Source organism: Melozone crissalis, unplaced genomic scaffold (assembly GCF_028551555.1).
Source record: "Melozone crissalis strain CALT ecotype California unplaced genomic scaffold, PUWL_Pcris_2 ptg000007l_1, whole genome shotgun sequence".
Classification (NCBI taxonomy): Eukaryota; Metazoa; Chordata; class Aves; order Passeriformes; family Passerellidae; genus Melozone; species Melozone crissalis.
Window position 1 is genome coordinate 8,662,234 of NW_026535785.1, and position 20,326 is coordinate 8,682,559.

General features: G+C 39.0%; 1 protein-coding gene across 2 annotated transcripts in view; it reads left to right on the forward strand.

The window, feature by feature from the left end:
* The window catches only part of PHAF1 (phagosome assembly factor 1), a 36,582-nt gene extending 16,779 nt beyond the window's left edge, over positions 1-19,803 (forward strand). Inside the window, exons 7-18 of one of the 2 annotated variants that reach the window (XR_008482722.1) lie at positions 1,944-2,038; positions 4,515-4,612; positions 6,150-6,262; positions 8,237-8,370; positions 9,026-9,109; positions 9,806-9,888; positions 10,676-10,719; positions 12,660-12,703; positions 14,063-14,121; positions 15,661-15,733; positions 16,156-16,621; positions 18,819-19,803. Coding sequence is in view for 1 of the 2 variants with exons in the window: in XM_054269482.1 (XP_054125457.1) it covers positions 1,944-2,038; positions 4,515-4,612; positions 6,150-6,262; positions 8,237-8,370; positions 9,026-9,109; positions 9,806-9,888; positions 10,676-10,719; positions 12,660-12,703; positions 14,063-14,121; positions 15,661-15,733; positions 16,156-16,245 (917 nt within the window). In the remaining variant the exon portion in view is untranslated. Of the gene's footprint in view, positions 1-1,943; positions 2,039-4,514; positions 4,613-6,149; positions 6,263-8,236; positions 8,371-9,025; positions 9,110-9,805; positions 9,889-10,675; positions 10,720-12,659; positions 12,704-14,062; positions 14,122-15,660; positions 15,734-16,155; positions 18,142-18,818 lie in introns of those variants that run through there. The other variant, XM_054269482.1, reaches the window with a different exon arrangement.
* The last annotated feature ends 523 nt before the right edge of the window (positions 19,804-20,326 follow it).

Here is a 20,326-nt window from a genome sequence, read left to right on the forward strand (position 1 = left end):
CAAAGGCCTTGCAGGGATGGAGGGGTTGCTGTGTTCTGGCTCTCTAACTCTGACTTCACCTTCCCCTGAGGCGCCAGAAAAGTCCTGTGCTTGATACCAGTAAGAATTGACTTTTGGATCTGCTTCTGCTTTTAGTAAAGCTGTGTCCATTTTGCAGCCTTGCTCCTGTTGGTGGTTTTGTCCTGTCAGCTCTACAGAAATATTTCCCAGCTGGTCACACTCTGCTGCCTTCCTGGAAGGCAAACCTCCTCCCTATCCCCCACCCAGAGTGCAGTAGCAAAGAAGCAGTCTTTTTGCTTCTGTCAGCAATTTTGAATGGAATTAGCAGAGTACCTGTGTGATTTAAAAAAAAAAATTAAAATAATAATACAAAAAAATCCTTACCTTGTTCAGTCATGTGGTTGTGATCTGTGGTTTTGAGGGAGATGTGAGAGAACTTCCCAAAAATAAAAAAATTCCTTGCCCTTTAAACCCAAGCATCAACAAACATTGCAGGGGATGGGAACTGATGCAATTTGTATAATCAGATATCACACTTGGCATGACTAGGGGAAAAATAGTTCTCCAGCTGGCTGTGGGCTTTGGAAAAGATGTATCATAGTTTATCACATGAGAGAGATTTGTATAATTTTCCTGCCGATCAAAACATTTCCCTCTCTCCACACGTTTTCCTTTCAGTGACAAGCGTGGAAAAGACTCTTAGCCAGCACATTCTGTAGAAAAGGCAAATGATAACTTTTGAAAGTTTAATGCTTATTGCTCAACTATTATTTTTCTATCCTGGGTGGCCTGGCATTGTCCAGATACCCTGTGATATGTCTTTTAAGTTGAACATTTGAAAGACATTGTGGGAGGGATGGAATAAAATATTTCTTTATATGCGTTTTCTCTCTATGCTATGTCATTTTAAATATAACATTTTAAGAAAAAAGGGAATTTTGAGCCTTTGGTATTCCTTTGGTAAAGTGGAAGAAAGCAGCTTCTCTTTCAGAGGGTTTCTTTATTGTTTTAAGCCTCTGGTGTTTTCAAGCTGTCAGATCCTGTGTGTTACTAGAACACTCTGTTCCCCTAGTGGCTACTGGGCACAGGTTGGAGTTTATAAAATCAATCCTAAAACAGTTCCCAAGCTCTCAGTCTTCTGGGATTGTTTTTTAATCTTTCCACAGTCTCGGAAAACTGTGTGTCTTGTTAGAGTAAGTACTGGGATGACATTTATTGTTTTCATAGTTGATGTTGTGCAATTGATTGCAGTGAATCAGGACATCTCGTGATGTGGTGACAGCTGGAAGTCTGTGCGTGCTCTAATTTATTGGTGCTCTTTGTGGGAGCTGACTGGCTGGCTGCTGTTTCTGGTGATGCTATTTTTAATTATCATTGTAAATGGCCTAGGACCTGTGTGTCTGAAGCATTTCCTCCTTGGGCTGTGTCAGTGTTACCCGGGAATGCAGGAGCTGACTGGGGCATGGGAGCTCCTCCTGGGAGGAGAGGTGGAAATGCAGGTCACAGGGTGAGCTCTCCTTTGAACTCCCCATGTGTGAAAGAGGAAGTTATCAGTGTTTGTGCACATCTCTCTCAAAGCCTTTCTGGTTAACACTGTACAATGTTTTACATAACAATGAACAGAAGTGTTTTGTACCAGTAGTGGCTATTTAAACTACTTTAGAGATATTAAGGTATAATTGATTGTGTCATGTTGTATAATTGTATTGTTAGGGATAGGTTAGTGCCTGCAGGCTTGCAGAAGCAACTGCAATGAATCTATGGTTTCTCTTATTGCTGTATTTTTACTGCATGAAATTAAAAGCAAACTGTTACTGTCCAGTGTAATTGTGTTCCTCCTGCATTCTGAGATTCGTTGAGGTGATAAAGGTGCTGTTAGATGTGAACTGGAGAAGTCTTAGATTATTTTGGTAACTCTGGTTTTACTTTCTTTTCCTTTCTAGTGTATAACTCAGCTGAGCAACTCTTTCACCTCAATTTCAGAGGACTGTCGTTTTCTTTTCAGTTGGACTCCTGGACTGAAACCCCGAAATACGAGGTCAGCAATCATTCTTAGTTAATGGATGGTGGTTTTGCCTCCGTGGTACTTGCAGAGTATCACCTACATTGTGTCTTGCTGTCTTTTGCAAACAAAAGAAACCAGTAATTTGGAAGGAATTGAACTCTTCTGTTGTGTTCTTATTAATGCTATGTAACCATCTCAAAGTTAAAAATTTACTTCCTGTTGACAAAAGGCGTGTGATTAGGGGTTTTGCTTGCATCATGAACTGGGACTAGCAATTCTGTTGGTAAAAGGAGTTATCTAAAAATATGAGTGCTGTCTATGCAAATACATAAATATTAAGCAATCTACTGGGAGGCTGTTCTTTTATCAGATATTTTTGAATCTCATTGAAGTGATTATGCAACTAAAGTAGGATAGACTTCATAAAATATATTTTCTTCTTTAAGTGTCCTTCAGTATGAGTGCTTCTAGCAAGCCAAATGAATGAGTTTTATTTGTAATGCCTGTTTGCATATTCACCAAATGTTTGGGCGAGTTACTGAATAATTAAATGCATTACTGCATTCTCTGAAATCTTTGGAAATTCCCATCTAAAATGGAAACAAGATCAAGTCCTCTGTGGTTTCCTTCTGTACTAATGAAAATATATGTGTAACTTGGTTTGTGTGAAGATGGAAATGCTCTCAGTTGTATAATCTGCACTGACCAGTTAAAAAGCATTAAAATAAAGGAGCATATAAAGAGCCAAAACAAAGAAGAAATCAACCCACATAATGACACATGCTCTTTGTCACAGCTTAGTGCTTTAGTGGCTGTGGTTGACATGTCACAGGGGGTAACCAGGGGAAGTTATTGTTCAGCAGCAGTGAAGGTCAGTTGGGTTTCAGATTGGAAGGTGAATAGAAGCCTAATAAGGCAAACAAAAAGAATGCCCCAACAAAGAGTAGCTTCTTTTCATGCGAGAGTTCCCAGGGCATTGGTGAATGAAATAGCCAAACTACTGAGGAAGTAAATTGTTTCACCAAAGATTTGTAAAGATCATAAAATATCTCAAGTTGGAAGGAACCTGTAGGGGCATCATTGAGACCAACTCCCTGCTCCTTGCAGGACTACCTAAAAGATGTTAAAATCAAACTGATGGAACAGTGGAGAAACTAATTTTGCATTCTCCAAATGTCTCATTCAGCTGCTCTAGTGAGGTTAGTAAAATGTTCTTTGCAAAGAGTGTAATGCCAAAGTCTCCCCAGGAACAGGTAAAAGTAGGGTTGTTTTGAAAACATAGCAGTATGAAACAGTCCACAGGGAAGACAAGTCTTTGTTAAAGTTTTTAGAGAGGAACATTACAAAAGATTGCAGAGTGAAGTCAAATTTGAATCTGTCAAGTTCAGGGAAGATTGTACAGGAATGCTAAGCTACTTAGCAAAGCAGTGTAATCTTCTGCTTATGGAAATGGAAAAACTATGAAGAAAACTTTGGAGTTTATTGTATAGCTGGAAACAAGCTGCAGATGAGGAGAACATGAAAACCTTTGCTTGCTTCAATAATCTGTAATTTCATGTTCTTTAAGAAGCAAAAGGTATTAATGTTCTGGGCAAATTCAGGATGAGAATTGAAATTGGGACATCTCTAGATTTGCTAAGTAATGGAGGTTCCTTTCTTAATATCTACAGCATTGAAAGTTACTGTTCTAGGTTAATGTTTTTCCTAAGAATTTTTTGTGTGTGTGTTTACCTTATGTGATGCCTGCTAAAGTAGATCAGGTAATAGTTTGCATATTGTGCATCTTGTTTTTGTTGACTGCTTGTGACAAAGATAGGGTTTTTTTCTGTCTGGTGACAGCAAAGTATGTTACTGGTCTTGAATGTCCTGTCACATTCAGAATTGAAAGAAATTCCTTCTTCTAGTGCAGTAAGAGTCAATCTGACTTCCTTAACATGCTTTCTATTTGATGAGAGCACTCAAATCCCTGTCAAAACAGTATGTGTAAGAATGTGGTGATAAGGAGAGCGGAAAATCTGTTTAATGAACAAGTTTCTGTTCATCAGATAAAGCATCTTGGGAACCAGCAAAAATGTTAAAAGGCAGAAATTAATGCAGTGGGAGACAAAAAGGGGAAGTTTTCCTTTAAGACAGATGGTTTCTTAAATATAACAATGTATCAGTACAAATAGTTGAAAATTGCTAGCTGCCCATGATCAAACCAAGGAGAGACTTGAATTCTCAGGTCACACAGTGACTAATTGTCAGATTAGTGGCATCTTTTGATGAATGAACATGCTGAGTGTTTCACCCCAGCTCAGGAATCCAGGAGTGGTGGAATAGAAACACCACCTAGAAGGCTGGATTTTTCTGTTATTTTGCCCCCTTGTCTTTTGCTGGAGACTTGCTTGAATTGGTAAGCATATACAGCATCTCTAAAGCAATTTCTGACCTGAAGTGTCTGAAAGTGTCTTCTGAAGCTGAGGTGTCTGCTGTGGTGTATAACAAGAGGGATTTTGTGTTTCCCCAGCCTAACTTTGCCCATGGTCTGGCCTCTCTGCAAATCCCGCACGGCGCGACTGTGAAACGCATGTACATCTACAATGGGAACAGCCTGCAGGACACCAAGTATGTGCAGCTGCTCCTGCTCTTTCCCTCATTTATTTAGTGCTTTGTCATTGCTAAATAGAATAGTATATTTTTTTAGTTCACTTTGGATCTTCAGAATGCCTTTAGATAATTTAGATTTCTGTAGGTGTTGTCCTCAGCCCTTATAATGAAACATTGGTTTGATTTATGTTGCTGTAAAATGAGCTTGGTTCAGCTGTAGTAGGCAAGTTCAATTGACCTGAAAATGAATTAAAGTAGGGAACATTGTGAATTCAGTAACACCATGTAAGGCTGTTCTTCCTCTAGATTTTGTTTGTGCTGATGACCTCTTCTTAAGCAAATCAAACTCTGTGTAGGCAGTCTGTAAGCTTGTAGGGTATTGAGAATATGTATGTCATGGCAGGGCCTTATTAAGAGTCTTAAATTCTCTTACTAAACAAAATTAATAAACTATGCCATATGCATAATCTGTCATATGTTCAATGTATTTGCAGATACCTGACTGAGCTTATCTTGAAGGCTAGGCTGGGTGGGACTTTGAGCAACCTGGCCTAGTGGAAGGAGTCTCTGTCCATGGCAGAGGGCTAGAATTTGGTGTTCTTTAAGGTCCTTTCCAACCCAAATCATTCTAGGATTCCGAGATCCCTAATCTTAGAAATACCCAGACTGATAAGAGGGTATTTTTCTCAGAGAGACAGTTGAGTTTTAAGGCCAGGAGATAAACACTGCTCAGAAGGGAGGGAGCTTAGTTTATGCTGACATTGTCTCTTAATTAGAAACAAGTGCACTTGAGAAAAGTGCTGTTGTCTGTGCCCATCTGTGACATGGTGAGCTTTAGTGAAAGCACTGATTGTTGCATGGGGCTCTGTTGTGTGTGTAAGAGAGAGCTCAAAGCCCAACTTTTAGCTTGTCATTCACCCACAGGAGGAACATAAGAACAGGGAATTTTAGGGAGCACATACAAGTTGATACACAGAAAATATGCCTTTCAATTAAAAATATCTCACTTGGCACCGTGATTATTTTCTAAAATAATGTTGGTGTTGAATTAAATTGAGAACTTGCCCAGTAAAGAAGCACAGTATCCTTGGGTGTACCTGCACAAACTGATTTCATGTTTTGGGCTATGCAGTACCCTCCCAAGAGCAGTAGGAGCATCACAGAGGAAGCTCTTTTGCTGCATTTGGGTGATAGTTAGCTCTAAACACTCCACAATTTCATTTTCCCTGAGAGAAATCTGAGCTGACATTTCCTCATAGGCGATATCCAAAGGCTAGGTACAGTTTCTATAATTCCTTAATTCCTGGAGTCTTTGAAACTTGCTGTTTTTTTTCATTAATGGTAAAGACCTTGCATTTGAGTGCTGACTTGTTCCTCTTCTTTTCCCCCATGCTTTCTGATCCTTCTGTTTAATATAATTTTTAATCTTCAGTCTCGGTTACATGCAGCTTTGTCAAAATTAATGTGCTCTGTTCCAATGAACTCGTACCAGCTTGTTAGAGGAAAATTTGAAGGTGAAGCAAATCCTGTGCACATTTTGTTTGATTGGTTTCAGGGCTCCCTTGATGCCTCTCAGCTGTTTCCTTGGGAATGTGTATGCTGAGAACGTCGATGTTCTGCGAGATGGAACTGGACCCTCAGGTTTACGGCTTCGCCTCCTCACTGCAGGTACTGGAGAAACTCAGAACATTGCACTGCTTGTTCCCCTCAGGGAAATAAGGGTATAAACCTGTGTGAATTAAGCACAGGTTATTTGTGATGATTTAGTAAGGGATTTCAAAGTGTTTTATCTACTTTACTTTGAATTATTGGAACAAAACCCAGTTAAATCTTTTTGAAGATGAACCTGCTCAATGCTGCTTTTTCCTGACTCTGGAGAAATTACTGGGAACTGGAGCCCTCACATGTTCTGAGTTCTTAGAATATGTGTGCAGAAATGGAATTTGTCTCCAGATGTATGTAGAAGAAAACAGATCACTGTTCTCAGTACATCACTAAAAAACCTGTGACAAACCAAGAAAGCTTGTGTACGTGTGCTTTTTCTGACATTCCAGGGAGCTGTATGGTGTTGCTATTCTTGTGATTAAATCTGGAAGGCTTTTTAAAGTGCTAGCAAGTGACTACATTAAAGCTGCAGCATTAAACTGCAATTCCCATTCAGTTCTGTTTTCATTTACTGTAGGAGACGGTGGTGAAAGTGAAGAGAGGCTGATGAGTCTCTCTTTTTTTATGTGCTTTCAGAGATGGGAGGGTGCTTAGAAATTAGGGCAGATTTAACAGCTGCAAAGGAGTCTTGTTCTTGAGACTTGACAGTGTTTTTAAGAAAAACAATTTTTAACAATTTTCATTAGGAGGCTCAGCTTTTCACCTGTCCTGATTGCTAGCTCTATGTATATTGAGGACACATTTGGAATACACGCGCTAAAGTTGAAAAAATAAAATTCTAGATGAAGAATAAAAAAGGAGCAGATATTTTCAACCTACTTTGCTTCTCTTATTACAGAGGAAGATAAGGTAGAGCTGTCTAGTGTAGAGAACATATTGCCTCATGTACTGGGGAAGGAGTTAGCTATAGCATCATAACTATGTAAATGATTTTGTGAAATTGGACATGTATAGTGTCAAGTTTTGTTAAAAATGTATATGCATGCAGTTTAAAGGAAATATTGTTAATGACTAAAATAATTATTAAAATTTCACTGATGTTCAGACAAACTTGCACAGAAGCAATCTGGACACGTTCTGTTCTTATCTTACAAAGTTTGTAGAAACTCTTGTAAAATATATTGCACAGCTGTTTTAGCTCAAGTCTCTCTGCCTGTGTATTAATTTGCAGTTACTGTTGCTTAAGAAATCAAGGATGAGTGAATTGGATTTTTCTGATTTATTTTAGTGGGTAACTAGCTACATAAATAATGCATAGTGAGGAAAGCCAAGTGTGTATTTAGAGCACATCCTGTGTTTTGCAGTAACTGCTGCATATGTGTCCTTGCATTCTTGTAAATGTAAGATGCTGCATTCCTGAAAGCAAGTGGGCTCACAAAGTGCAACATCTTTCCATTTCCTCACATCTGGTAACATTTGTCAGCAATTCATCTGTGTAATGACTATTCAATAAGATCTGCTTTAACGTTGTTTGCACAGGGATATACTTGCTATTGATTTAGTAAGTTATGGGAATCTTGAGTAAAGAATGTGTTTTGTGATACAGTTAATGTGGGTGAGGGATTTCACTTCATGTGCTTGACGTTTTTAGCTGGAGGTAAATCTCTAGCTGCTAAAGTAGAATATTCTAGGGATAGAAATAATTCCTGTATTTACTGCTAATAGCTAGCTGATCAAATCGAGATGGGCTGGGAAACCAAGTCATGTCCATGTGAATGGCAAGGAAGTGAAGGTAGTATGGCTGAAATTGGAGGTGGAAATGGGGAACCATGCAGCAATCAGCACATGCACTGCTCTGATAAGAAATATTTACACTGCTGCAAAGTAAATAGTTAAAATTAGTTTGGCAGTGTTGTCTGAGGAATGCAGCTGTTTGGTTTGTGATAAATAGAGGAATGATGCTAACCTTTTGGTGTTGATTTAGTGATGTATCTGTGATCAGGAGGGATGGATGTAGAGCTGTGTTCTGTTCCTCAGGCTGTGGCCCAGGTGTTTTAGCTGATGCCAAGATGCGGGTATTTGAGCGCTGCGTGTACTTCGGTGATTCCTGCCAGGATGTGCTCAGCACCTTGGGCTCTCCACACAAAGTCTTCTACAAGTCTGAAGACAAGGTGAGGGAATTCATTCAGACACAGACTTTGTTCATTGGTGTCTCAGTCTCATCATAGTGCTTGTGTTTGGCAAGGTCAGTGAAGTTGAACTTCCATGTAGCACAAATTACAGGTGCTCAACATATTACTTGACATGATAGACCAGGCTGAACCATTATGTAATAGGCTTTAAGAAGCTTTTTTAAAATCTAAATTGATGCAAATCTGTTTACACAATTTGATTTTTAAAATAAATGTAATGTTAACTGGATTAAGAATAGTTACAAATGGGAGTGCTTTTGTATCCCAAATGTGCCTTAGCAAGTGTGTGCTGCCTATTTTTTTCACTTATAGTGTATGTAAAATAACCTCAGTATACACTTTGATCTTTTCCTAATGCTTTTACACAGCATAATCTAAGTAAACCTTTTAATTATGATTTAATTATGACCTTTTAATAATGTAAGTAAACCTTTAATTATGATAACTGAAATAGCTGATTTGATACTGTGCCTGCTACAAGCAGGTGATGGTCCTGTCATGAAGCACAGTGTCTTCCTTAGTTGAACAAAGATTTCAAATGAGATTATAGCAATTTGTTTGAATGTAGAGTTGTTATTAAAGGCATTCATCTTTAAGCATTATTGCATGCATCTGAAAAGTATATTTCTTGCAGATGAAAATCCATTCGCCCTCGCCCCACAAGCAGGTCCCATCAAAGTGCAATGACTACTTCTTCAATTATTTCACACTTGGAGTGGTGAGTGGAAAGCTTCCCTGAACAATTCATGTAAACTTCTGATTTAGTTACACAGCAATCCTTTCAGGAGGGTAAAGGCTGTGGGAAATGAGAGCCTGCAAAGCTCTTGATTGCTGCCTTAGGAATCTCAGGATATGAAAAGCTTCACTTGACTTCCCTTTAACACTTACAAATTTAATCAGCAGCATTTTATCTCCACCCATGGATGGAGGGCTCTTTGCACTTTAGCAGCCTCTTAGGTTTTCTCCTTTTTCTGTAGTAGCTGATGCATAGGTAACTAGTTCTTGTTCCTGAGATCCATGCCCCTGTCCCACAGAACTGAGGCAAGTGTGCCATAGCATCAGTTGTGAAAGCTTGCTGAGCTGTGGTGTTTAGTTAAATCTTCATTTTTCTTCTTGCAGCTGTTTTGCTTTAGTTTACATTACTGTAAATAATATGCAGAAAAACAGGATCTCCTTAGAAAACTTGCCAACATTAGCAAATGAAGCTGCGGTTGTAATTGAGTGCTGGAGAAAATGTGTTATTTGAATTTACAAATAGTCTTATTTTCAGATACTACTTTTCATAATTTGATTCAGTTTCAGTGAGATAAATGTATGTCACTCTATATAGGGGCTATTTTAAATCCTCTCAGGTTAGTCATGGGAATGCCCCTTCTTACCCAGATTGCTTCATCTTGTTTTTTGTCTTCAACAGGATATTCTCTTTGATGCAAACACTCACAAGGTGAAGAAATTTGTCCTGCATACAAATTATCCTGGTCATTACAACTTTAACATGTGAGTGTACAGAACTCATCTATGAAAGAGTACATTAAAACAACTGAAAAGGAAATCTTACATTCTCTTTATAGAATTACGTCAAAGAGACTTAAAAAATATATTGTATCTAGTAACCTGTGGAGGTTGCAGACATCATTAGTAACATTTTTAGTTGTGTTTTCTTTTTACTATTAAATGCCTTTATATATACTGGCAAGTATGTCTTAAAGCAGTGAATGAGATAAGGTAGGTCTTGGTCCAGGTGTGATGTGCAAACTCTTGATAGAGGCAAACTTTGTATTAGCCAGAGTTCTCATTTTCTGGTAGCTACATTACTGTTTTCTTCCTAACATGATTTCAATTAGTAATTAAAAAAATCTCATTTTCTGAACATATTTTCAGTACTTTCTAAGTGTAAACTCTTTAGAGGAACATTATGAGTTAGTGACTGGATGTCTGAGTAAAGCTGTTAGTGACAGAGAAATCTATAGTGCTGTTTCATGGCTAAGTATTTCTCCATCCACTCTGTGTAACAATAGAGTAACAATAATGTAACAATAGAGTAATTGATGCGAAAGGACTTCTTGTGTCCTCTAAAGAATTGCATTAGGACATTCCCAGGCTGCTGCCTTTTTTGATGTAGAAAATCTAACTGAGAACATAATCTGCTATCATAGATCATCACTTTAATTTCATTATTGATATAGCTTTTCATGAAAGGGATTATTAAGAGCTGTAAGTGTGTGGCTGTGCAGTTTCTTGGCTTCTCTGTTCTCTAATAGCTTTTACAATTTGCACTTTCTAGTTATCATCGCTGTGAGTTCAAGATTCCACTCGTCATTAAGAGAGGTGAGCATTTCCCTGCTGTCCTGCTGCAGGGGGCACACAATGCTCCAAGGGGAGCTGGGATCAGTCTTTAATTGTCCTTCATTGTCAGAGGATGCTAACAGTGACAGTCATTGAGACAGAGAGGAAGTTTTGGGATTAGGTTTCTATTTAAGTGGGAAAGACACTTCAGGGCAAGGTAGCAGTTCTCTGATTTTACTTACACTACCTCTTCACTTACTTGGATCATGCAAATATTTAGCTGCAACATCACAATATCCTGTAATGCTGCTGCTCTGCTAAAATCAATTACCTTGTACCTGGAGGCTCAAAATCTGTAAGGCAGTGTTAGTCTGAGCTCATCTGTCCAGTCCACTGGTATTTAATATAATCTGGTTTATCTGGGAATGAAAGTAAACATCCAGATATGTTGGCTCTGTGTGCTACAGACCAAGTATGTCTGTGTTCACCTGAAAATAAATCCAAAAATCTATTAAAAAATAACTCTATAATCTGTAGTGCTGATTTGGCAAGGTACCAAGATATTCCCAGCTCTGTGCAGTAACTAATCTGAGCAAAGTAGGGGAGCCCTGTCTGAAGATCACAGTGATCAAAGTACACTTCTTCAACATAAGAAAAAATGTGTACTGGGAGGTATTTGGATTATCCAGGGAATGCCAGATGCTGCCTAGGTTTTGGCCAGGGATGTTTTCCTCATTCTGATTGGTATTTACTGCAAGCACTTTGCTTGCTGTGTGAAGTGCAATCCTCCTGTGGCTGTCACAGCAGTTTGAGCATATGGAGGATTAAAAACCTGGAAAAACAACGTTTGTGTATACAGGCTTACAGGAAAGTGGATTTGTACTTCAGCCAAGAGAATGAGCATGAAAATCCTCACTTCTAAAATTATTTCCCTTAGGTTATTGTACTTCAAAGCATTAATTTGTGATTAATTTTATTTACCTCAAGTAGCATTATGAATTTATTCCTAATGTGTCTCTCTATTTGGCATTTCTAACCAGCTTTTCTGGCCTCTAGCTTATGTCCAGGACATGCAACAAGTTGTGAACAGATGTTGTAATAGTTTTGAAGAGCCCATCTTCTTCCCTCTGGTGGCAGTGTCTGATGCAGTTGTATTAGTTCCCTTTTGTGCTTCAAGTTCAGATGATAAATTAAGAGCCAAAGTTCAAGTTGCACAGACACTGAACTCTCAGCACAAAGAGAGCATATTTAGAGAGGGAAAAATACAGACGAGCAAACGGTCTTTAACTTGACTGAAAGCTCTGTTTGACATTTTAATGTCTAGGTCCATTCCTACTGTTTTGGGAACAAGCTTTCAGTATTTAGGAGTACCCAAGTATATGTGTGTAAGATATGTATGAAAGTATTTGAAACCACCAGCAAACAGTTTCTGTTTAAAGGCTGTAATTGTAAATGCAATGCTGTTCTTTTATTTTTTAATAGGTAGGCTGTAATTCCCAAGCTCTCTGCCAGCTTTTTTGTGGAAGAGTGATGTTTTCACTGATCTCAGGCCTGCCAGCTCCTGAGTCCCCAGATGTCACTTTTAGCCAGCTTTCCTTCCAAGTGCAGTGGAGTGATTTAGAATTAATGAGTGGCACATCATGTTACCTCCTGGAGATGCTGTGCTAGGCTTGTTAGCTTAGTGCAAAGAGATGAGGTTTCTTCTACAGTGGTGTTCTTCCATCTGAGATTAAAGCTGAAGCTTTTATAATCTTAAAGTTGGGACTTGCTGTAAATAGGGAGGTTTGCTTTATGACCTTAACTGGCATTTAGTCAGTGTTACTGACAATTCTGATTGCTAGTGAATGCTGGTAAATTTGTATATGACCTGATCTAATGCTCCTGTGTCTCCTGCTATCTGAATTAACATGCCAGAATAAAGGATTATGTAGGGGGCTGTTCAAGCTTAAGCTATAAAAGCTTTTCTTTTTTTTGTTTCATAGATAGTGCTGATTCACAGACAGAAACGTGTACAACATACAGCAAGGTGAGCCTGTGCAGAACTGAATGTTTTCTGATTTTCTTAAACCATCTAAATGATTCATGCCAACTTTACAACACACTTCAAGGAAATTACAGCAGTGGTATCATGCTGTTTTAAAGTGGAATAGTAGAAGGCCAAAAGTTAGTGTGTGTCTTGTGTTTTAAATATTTTGTTATGTTAAATGATTGAATTCATTTGTAATAGCACTCTTCAAGTAAACTAAATTACTACATTGTGGCATAGCTTTAACACAGCTGCAGGTAGAAATAGTGAAATAAGTGATAGGGGAAAACAGCAGCAGTAGTGGCTGAATGTTAGCTGGAGACATGTTCCTAAACAAAATTCTCACAGAGCTATTGTTCTAAGCATAGCTCTTGAAGACATGGACTGAACAGGAGACTCCAGTGCCCTTCCACTTTCTTCTGAAGGGCACCAGTAATGGGATGTTTCTTAGTCAGCAGCCTTTAAAAATGTCACTGCCAGTGTGACATCCCCTGATGACAGCAGACTCCTTGAACACTCCACAGCCTTTCCACCCAAATGAACTTCCCAGCTGGGCAGGTGCTGCTGCATATTTGACAGCTGCATTAAGTTGAAAAACTTCTCAAAAACTGTTCATGGATGTCTCTGCAGTCAGCATTCAGCCAGGGTCACTGCTGCTCTCTTGGTTCCTGGGGTGCCAAATGAAGGCTTTCCTTGGTGAATTTTGGCTCCCATACTGGGAAGAAAAATTGGAGTCAGCAATCTGACTCCAGAAGATGCCATTCTATGCTTTTTGATTTGAATTAACTAACTCCCTTCAGTGCTTTGACTTATTTCAGTCTTGTGTGTGAAACTGCAGCTTCTTGGAGTCTGGTTCAAGTGAGGAAAACTGTTGGACACTTCCCAGTCATTAAATAGTGCAGCTTTCCTCTTCTCCAAAATTGTTGCTTAAATCAAGGAAAGACTTACGGGAGAGGTAGCAGTGGGGCTATTTTTTCTCTCTGCAAATATTTGTAAGAGGATATTTTGTTGAAGTTTCCCACAGCTGCTTTGCTCTCTGAGGTGCCCCATAAATGCCACAAGACAAGACTTTCCAGCAACATTTTATTCATAAGACCAATAGAAATTTTTATATTAATAATTCTAATTCCAAACTACTTTTAGACAAAAATAAGAATATACCTTAAGATAACTCACTAGCCCTAGCAGTGGATAGTTCCATTACTGAATATAGCTCCAGTCACAAAATACTAATGCGAATACCTCAAGTTTGTTTGACAAATAGGTTTGTCACTAACAAATGTGCATGGCACTCTTCCTAGATAAAAAGAAGAGTTTTCTTGTGCTTCATTTTAACACAAATTCATTGTTGTATTACAGTGGGACAGTATTCAGGATCTACTGGGGCACCCTGTAGAGAAGCCAGTGGTACTTCACAGGTAAAAATCTCTCATTATTTTACTTGGCAAGGACTGGGTTGACAGCAGAGGATGATGAAGAATGTTTATGGTGCTGGTTACTTTTGTACTGCTTTGCTGGTTAAAGTTTCAGGGGTTTTTGGCCACTATCAAGATGAGATAGCTGCTCTCAGAGGAAGTAAACTGACATGCTGAGTGAAAGCATTTCCAAAATTCCTTGAAATGCAAAATCCAGAGAAGATCTCTTAGTGAACAGTGCATCGAATAATCTTTCTTTATGAGTAATAAATAGTGTAGAGTTTTTATAAAAGTATTTCAATAACATGACATGATATAGCACAGCATATATGCACATGAAAACATACAACAGCAGTCTGTCTGAAGAAGCTTGTCTTTTATGAACATACATGATTCTACAGTTCCTTCAAGCTGACTGAAGATAGAATAGTCCTTAAATTTCCTGTGTTTCTGCAGGCATTGAGGTGGATACTGGGTTAAATGGGCATTATCTGTTTGCAGAGTTATCATTTTATGATGTCAAACCATGATTTTTATCTCAAGACAAGTGTAAATGATAGGTACTGTGCAAATACCATAGCAATTTCAGATAAATTAATGTATTTTTATCAGACTTTCACATGATTTTGACTTTGATTTTTTTTCTTTTTTCCCCCCTTAATCATTGTGCCCTTTGTTCCCCTTTACTCCTGTTATGCCAGTGAGATGATTAGAGCAGAAGCCATGTGAATGAAGTAAAGCTAAGGTGAAATAGTGATGACATAGAGCCCTTCTATTTCTTCCATCTGTGTTGTAGAGAGTAGTTCAACCAGAGAGCGCTTTACTGAGCACATCTCAAATGGCTCAGACATGCAATTTGAAAAACTGACCAGTTTACAAGAAAGGACAAAAGGTAAATATTCACTAGGGGTTTTTTTTTGGCTGTAATCTCAAATTCATTGCAGTCAACAGAAATTGTCAATGTACAATCCAAAAATACTGGAAAGAACTGGAAGAAAGTGGTACATAGATCCTGAAAAATGCTGTTTAATAAAACTTGGATTATTCTATTTCAGCATCATATAGGTTAATCTTCTTAACATGCTAAATCCAGTTGATTAATAGACAGTATCTAGTTAATATAAACAATAGACTATATATAGTAAATATATATGGTAGAGATTGAGACACAAAGGGAAGGATCTTGCACAAAAATAATGTGCAGTAACATGGTGCTTCTCTCTTCCTGTGTATCTGGGAGTTTTTTAGGGTTCTTCCTGTTCAAGTTAAGTGCAGGAGAGTTTTCCTGTAGAGGTCACTAGTGCCTTTTTTTTTACTTTATCCCCAAGTGTTAGTAATGGCTCTGTGGCATCAACCAGAGTTCCCTTTGGCTCACTTGGAGTCTAGCAATGGTATTGCATAATGTAGAGGTACTTTCTGTGGGTAAAAGCCATGATAAAGATGCTGTAATTCACCTTATGTTGCTGAGTAGTTATTCCTCCTTAAGATGGTCCTGATCCTCAGATTCCCATTTTAAAATTTTTTCCCCTCTTTTCTATTCAGGTCATCATCTCCAAACAACACTAACCCATTTGGGTCAACCTTTTGCTTTGGACTGCAGCGAATGATCTTTGAGGTTAGGAAAAAACCTTTTATTTTTGTCTGAGCATGGGAAGATGAGTTTGCTGCTACTATGAGTGGCTTCCTATGGCAGTAAAAGCCAGTGCTTGGGAGTGGTATAATTTTAGTATAGGGAAACTTTGCAACCTCTTCTCTGAGGTTGTACATTTGTATGTTGAAGCTGAAACTTCAAGTTTGTCGCCTGGAACTCGTGCTAGCAGGAGATACATTCACATGGCTGGTTGGAGCAGATGGTGTTGTGTCATGGAAATCTAAGAGACTGTTTTTAGGAACTAGCCAAGAGCTTGTTGCTGTCGTTTGTTGTTGGGATTTCTTTCTTCAGGCAGATCACTTCTGTATTCACCATTTTAATACTTCTGATTTTCTGTTTATTGTAGCACTAGTTTAATTTCCCTTTTCCCTGCTGTGCTTTTGCAGGTGATGCAGAATAACCACATAGCTTCTGTTACTCTGTATGGCCCCACACGGCCCAGCAGCCAGTTGAGAACGTCGGACCTTCCCCAGTGAGCATCCCCTGCAAAGTCAGCTAATCTCAATGCTACAGAATTAGTACAGCGTGCCTTGATTTGCTGCCACTTATAATATGGAAAGCACGTTATGATTTTATTTTTTTTTTCAATAAGCCTTTCCACCCTGGAGTGGTGTGGAGAGGAAATTTCTCTCAACCCTTCATCATGGGGCATGGAACTGTTGATGGAGGAAAGCAGCTTAGGTGCCTGTGCCGTCATTTATTCCTCTCCGTTGCCCTCATCCTATGCAGCGCAGACGTGAAGAGACTGTCCCTCCTGCTCAGCTGGCAGAAGGGGGAAATGGAAGAGGGGCACGTAATGACTGCAAGAATTAGAAGCACAAACTTTCTGAGCCTTGGAGCATCTGGAAGCAGGTATTGATTTTAGTCTGTTTGTGTTACTGTATTGATGTGGTGGTCACATTTTAAGAAAACGTGTGTGTATATATATATAGATCTAAACACCTCGGTATTTCTGTGGCTTAGGACATTGTACCAAGTGTGACAAGGATGTATATATGTCCATGATTTCAGGCACCACATCTTTGTGTAACTTTAAACCAAGCAAGTAGCATGTGCATAATACTTGGTTGTAACATTTGCACTACATACACTTTAATTACTTGATAAACGTTTATCTTCACTGAGGAGCATCTGTGTACTGGGTGTGAGTGGGGTGTGGTGGTTATTTAATGTACACTGCGCATAAAGCTTATTTATACAGTGGATCAAATTTATCCACCTTCCTGCACTAATATGTACTTGATATGCTGATACAATTTTTTTCTGTCATGGCTGGTTTACTAATTTTTTTCATATGCAATTTCGAAAGAAAAAAAAAATTCTGGAAGGGGTTATTTCTATGATTGAATTATGTTTTAATGAAAAGATTTGATACAATTTTTCATACTAGTGAAAAATTTAACGAAGAAATAATGTTGCCTCATTTGCCTCTGTTCCAAAATCCTTTATTCCTCCTCTATTTCCTCAGAGAAAGAAAAGCTGTATGTAATGGTATCTCAGAAAGAAATTCTGGAATTCCGCCATCACCGAGATAACCTTTTCTGTAACTTTTGATGTATGATTTTAATTTATGCCAAAGGTTTAGCCAAAGACATCCTTGTTGTAGTTTCACCATTTCTGTACATAGATGCTAACTGCACACCCCACCCCAGCAGACAGGATAGAGGCTTCTTTCTAGTTGGGAGATGCTGCTCGCGACATTTTATCCCAGGAGGATACTTTAGGTTTCTAGTTCTCTTACCAGTCTTATTTGGGAGAAAATAGGTGGTCTGTCTTTGAAATAATGAACCCTTTTTAAAAATGGACAAGAGAAATGTATAATTTTATCCCATTTTTAATATTTTGGTGTCGCAACTTGTGATACATAGATGACAATTTTGTGAGTTTTACTATGTGTGTACAGATTTTTGTAAATATGACATTTTTGTAATTTTAACTCCATGTACAGTGTAATCCTGTATAGTTTATCAATGAATGAGAGATAGGAAATTGAATGTTAACTGAAGTTTGGGATCCTGGACCAGTAGCAGGGATAAATGTGTGTGTGTGTGTGAGACGTTCTTTGCCATTTAGTCTTCCTGTATACTGTGATACTCTAAACTGTTTTGCTAAAACAAACAAAAAAGCCCCATGGAGAATCTAATGGATAAGGAAAAAGTTACTGTTTACCTTTATCCCTAGGTGTCACTCCTGTTGAATCCCTGTTCAATCTGTGCTGTCTCCTGTGATCGTTGCTTGCTAAGAAAATTCTATGCCTCAATCTTCCTTTTTGTTTCCTCTCTAATTTTAATTTCATTTTACATACCCCTTCTGTAAATTAAATGGAATAATAATGAGCATGTACACTGAAAGAAAATAAAAAGAGACTCTCAGTTACTGTTTTTGTGTTAAATACAGTTGCTGGGTGTTTTTGTAATAAAATCATGGATGTTCTTGCTTTTTGTTTTCTTATCAATTAATTCTTTTTTTTTTTTACTGTTTTTCAGCCATTGTATTAGAAGTACCTGACTAGTGTGTAGTGACTTTATAGCCAGTTCAGTGTGTTCTCCAAAGAAACAGTAACTAACATAACTTGAAAGATACATGAAAGCATTTTGTAAGGTTTTGCCCTGAAGTGGAGAAGTCTTTAAACTGTGGTTGATAGCACCGTGGGCTCTGCATTGTGTTCAGAAATGAGATTGTTATGCTCCTGTGGGCCCTTGGGGGATCATGGAAATCAATTGAGCTTCAAAGAGGGGAATATTGCACAGCAGAAGGGAGGAAATGCCTGCAGTGAAAGCTGCAAATGTGAATTCTCCTTCACAGAAAAGCTTTGGGAGTCTCTGTGCCCTGAATCAGCTCCAAGGTTAATGCAGGGCACAGGGAAGGGACTCCTGCAGCCTCCCCAGTGCTGCAGTGCAGCCTCACCCTGCCTGCCCTGGCTCAGGGGGCTCTCACAGAATTCTGTGGTCTCTCAACTGAGATGCTGTGTGTGCTGATTCTTATTACTAAAATGTGACAGCAATCCTGATGCTAACTTTTAATTTTAATCCATCCTTTTCTAATAAAGGCTCCAGATAAGCTGCAAGAGGAGATAAATCCTTGATGGGATGATTTGAGTGATGGCTATGGAGGTGCCCCCACTATCCTGCTCTCAAGCATATTGAGTTGAAGTTCTTCAGAGGAGTGAGGTCAGGCCTGCTGCTGTAGCATGAACCCTGAGACCTAGGACAGGAGCAGCAGCCAACCTGGGTATTTGTTAACAACAGTGGCTCCCAGCTTCTTGTCATGCTCTGGTGAGACCTAGTGACTAAAATAGTATTGGTAATTAACAGTTCTGTCTTAACAACCCATATACTTCTCTAGGTCAGCCCCTTGATATTGAAAAATTCTCTGCACAAACTAAAAATGAAAGGCAATTTTGCATCTTGGCTGGTGCTGCTGGGCTGAGCTCAAAGCATTTGACTTTTGGGAGAGGCAGATCTGAAGAAGCACCAGGAGAGACAATGTGGAGCTGCTTTTATGGATTTCCTCACCCACCCTTTGTGAATGCAGCTGTTCACAACTCTCTTGTCTGGGATGTTTTGATTTATTTGCTCCTTTTTGGACTAAGCCAAGCTGTTCCTGAGCTGATGCATTAGAGAAGCATTGTGCAGCATTTGAGGACTTGCTGGCATGAGAAGTTCGGGAATGGGTAGAGGAGACTGTTGGTGGGTTTGAATCAGAAGAGAGGAAGGAGCAGAGGGCAAGGCAAGGCTGGCAGTGTGGCAGGAAGGGAGGCTGGGTGAGGCAGGTCACCTGAACCAAGAGCTCCTCTGGGCAAAGGGCTGCTCAGAGGGGCAAGGGGCCAGCTCTGCCCCCTCCCAAAGGAGCTGAGAGATTTGGGCTGCATTTTGCAGGTGGCCTTGTTCCTTGTGATAATCCTGTGTGGTTTGATACTGATCCTGCATGTTGGCAACATGTGCATTGGTCCACCATTTTGGATTCATGTGATAAAACTGTTTGATATAAAGCTAAATACAATTGCATTTTTAATAAAACATGTAGTGCATTGATCCTCTTGTGATGTGTGCTGTTTTCCTTTGTAAAGAGGTGAGGAGTTTGTGTGTGTGTCTGCTTAACTTGAATATTACAGTACTGTCCACAGTATTTCATTTGTTTATACTTGATAAAACTGATCATTGTGCTCTTCTTTAAGGAGGTGAAGCTGACATTTCCTCACCTGTTCTTCAGCCTTCCAGCACTCCCTGGGCTCCTGTGATGGTTCCAGGCAGTGCTGTATAGATAAGTGCTGCTGTGTAATACTAGAACTCTGTTCCCCAAAATGCAGTTCTGACAAGAAAAAGCAATCTTCTCTTGCCAGGAACTGCCACATTTTTAATTCTAAACAGATTTTTTTTTTTTCCTGAAAGACTAATCATATGGTGTGTGAGAACTGGTTCATGTGATCATGATCGTTCAAATTCCAGAGCTCCTATCCAACCTGTTTAAAACAAAATCTTTTAGCACTACAAGGAGATGGTGATTCATCTTTGCTTTGGGGCTGGCTGGAGGTGAGGGGCCAGCTGCTGTTTTCAG